Below are 2,657 nucleotides of genomic sequence, written 5' to 3'. Positions count from 1 at the left end.
CCCGTACCGGGTCAAAATGTGTCCAAATTTGGGAGACGGATGTAGTAAGACATCTGTCTGTGAAATGTTGTCCAATTTTACCATTTTGGTTCCTTCGTCAAATGGACTTTTTTTCCACTAACTCATTGCACTCACATTATATTAATATTGGAGTTATTTTTATTTTTTTGTTTTTTTTTCCGTTTTTGGTAAATGGACTTTTTTTCCACTAACTCATTGCACTCACATTATATTATAAAACTAATATATAAATGTGGGGCCTACATTCCACTAACTTTTTCCACTCATTTTTCTTCACATTTTTTAAAATCCGTGCCGAGTCAAACATGAACAATATTTTGCGGACTAAGAGAGTAAACGAGAAAGAAAATATGTTGATTTTTACTAAAAAAAAATAGATAAATGATTCTACTACTATGAAAACTTAACAAAATAACAAAATAACTCCAATATTATATAGAATCGAGGGAGTATGTTTGAAGTTTGAAAAGTTGTAGCTTTGAGCGTAGGGTGGCTTCAGACACCATCCTGACCGTAGCCCGACATTTGTGCTCTCTCCTTCTACACTTATATACATACACTCTCTCTCTCTCTCTCATCAATCACACCCACACTAAAATCATTCATTCTTCTCTCATCACAGCATAAAATCACAATTTTGATTAAGGCCAATATATCCTCCTCTTAATTCCCCAATAACAAAATCAGAATACCTAAGCATTAACAATCAGAGAGAGGAGAGAGAGAATGAACAGGTTTGATGAGGAAAGCTTGAAGCATTACAAAGTAAGCAACATGGATCCATCAAACCCTAGAACGATGCGCCCCGCCTTCTCCGATGACGACCTGGTAGCCGCCGTAGTCCCTCCGGTGACGGTGGTTCTGGAGGGCAGATCCATCTGCCAGCGCATCAGCCTTCACAATCACAGCAGCTACCACAGCCTCGCCCGAGCCCTCCGCCAAATGTTCGTCGATACACCCGATTCCTCGAATGAAACCAATCTCGATCTCGATCTCGATCTCTCAAACGCCATTCCCGGCTACCTCATTGCCTATGAAGACATCGAAAACGATCTCCTTTTAGTTGGTGACCTTAATTGGAAGTAAGCCCTTCATTACTAGTGGAGCACTCCTTTTGTTCTATGTTAATAGAGACGTTTCATTTTCTGGCACTTGTTTTAAAAAAATAATAATAGATAATTAAACTGGAGAACAATAAATGACGGAGGAAGTATTATTTTTCATCAAATGGTAAATAGTTTTGTTATTATATATATGTGCAGGGATTTTGTCAGAGTGGCAAAGAGAATCAGGATTCTTCCGGTAAAGGCTAAGTCCAGAAAGCACAATAAGGAGTGATTTATTCGTTTTAGTTAATTAGGGAATTTAATGGCTGCAGCCTCAATTATATTTGAGGTCTGATGTTATGTTATTTTCAGATCTTTTTAATTATAATTTTGTATTGTGTTCAATCTCTTATTTCTTTTTATGTATGTTCGTCTAGATTTCTCAAGATTATATAATATTCTCTCGAGATAACGCGTTTTATGTTTCGGTGTTTGTTTTTTATTTGATTGGACAAACTCTATTGTGTTTTGAATCGTACAGCAGGAAAGAGTTCAATTATTTCACTTGAGATTAAAAAAAATTATTTACTACTACTCATTTTAATGGAGTATTTTAAATGTAGAGGTAATTGGGGCTCACTCATGGAACTTGTCAAGAAGAGAAAGCTCAGTGTACTCGGCAAAATGGCTTATTTGGAGTAGATAATTACTCGTATAAGTTAATTATTCGTAGTACTATTTAAAATATATTGAATGGTTTATTTTTAAAGGATTCATTTTTAGTTTAAAGCTGGATTGTTCCGATTTCATTTCCTGCATATGTATGTTGCCCGGTTAAACATGAATAAATATCTGGGATTTTTGGAATTATTTACTACTCATTTTTGGAATTATATACTCACTCCCTCCTTCCATCATTAGAAGTTCATTTGATTCGGCACAGACTTTAAGAAATATAAAGGAAAATAGATGGGAAAGATAGCAGAATGCGGAACACATTTTTATATAGTACTATTAATTTTAATGTGAATGAAATGAGTTAGGGGAAAATGTGGACCAGTTACTATTTATAGTAAAATTGAATTGGGACGATAATAATGACGGACGAACTAAAATAGTGAACCAGAACTTCAAATGGCGGACGGATGGAATATTTACTAATACAAGACTAGTATTGAATATTAGTGATGAGGATGAATGTAATATACTCCGTATTAGTTTTCATGCCATAATAATTTTGTGGTTATATTATAAACAAAGATCGATGTTTCATGCTTTCAAGTAATACTACCATTCTCCTCTCCCACCAGCCAAATGATGAAAAACAAAACGTCCAAAATTGAAGAATAACAATAACAATAATTGGCCATATATTTAAATTTAAAAAATAACAGTAATAATCACCCTTGAATAATAACAGCGATATAATACATTATTTGGTAAAAATCAATAAATTATTTGGTAAAATTCTCAATCTCTTCTGTTGATCGATTTATATATCCTCCCTCGCGCACATACATATACTGATATATATTAAATTCTTTTTTTGGTAGATGAGTAGTGAGTACAACATATTTTCTTCCTGTAAAA

At 33.9% G+C, this 2,657-nt stretch overlaps 1 protein-coding gene across 1 annotated transcript; it reads left to right on the top strand.

Annotated features, from left to right (window-relative positions):
• Window positions 1-533: 533 nt before the first annotated feature.
• On the top strand, window positions 534-1,548 carry IAA33 (indole-3-acetic acid inducible 33). The gene is made up of 2 exons (XM_048088728.2): window positions 534-1,103; window positions 1,284-1,548. Exons 1-2 carry the CDS (start codon window positions 748-750, stop codon window positions 1,357-1,359), a joined length of 432 nt encoding a protein of 143 aa, XP_047944685.1. The 5' UTR covers window positions 534-747; the 3' UTR covers window positions 1,360-1,548.
• Window positions 1,549-2,657: the final 1,109 nt, after the last annotated feature.

Source organism: Salvia hispanica, chromosome 5 (assembly GCF_029641045.1).
Source record: "Salvia hispanica isolate PSC_SH4W2 chromosome 5, Shi_PSC_v1, whole genome shotgun sequence".
Taxonomy (NCBI): Eukaryota; Viridiplantae; Streptophyta; class Magnoliopsida; order Lamiales; family Lamiaceae; genus Salvia; species Salvia hispanica.
The sequence above is the reverse complement of the archived record's forward strand: the minus strand, read 5'-3'. Positions and strand labels throughout refer to the sequence as shown.

Excerpts from the sequence above, each read along its gene's own strand:
- IAA33 (XM_048088728.2), top strand. The coding sequence starts at position 748 with ATGAACAGGTTTGATGAGGAAAGCTTGAAGCATTACAAAGTAAGCAAC. Across the intron at positions 1,104-1,283 it reads GTTGGTGACCTTAATTGGAA|GGATTTTGTCAGAGTGGCAA; the intron begins GTAAGCCCTTCA and ends ATATATGTGCAG.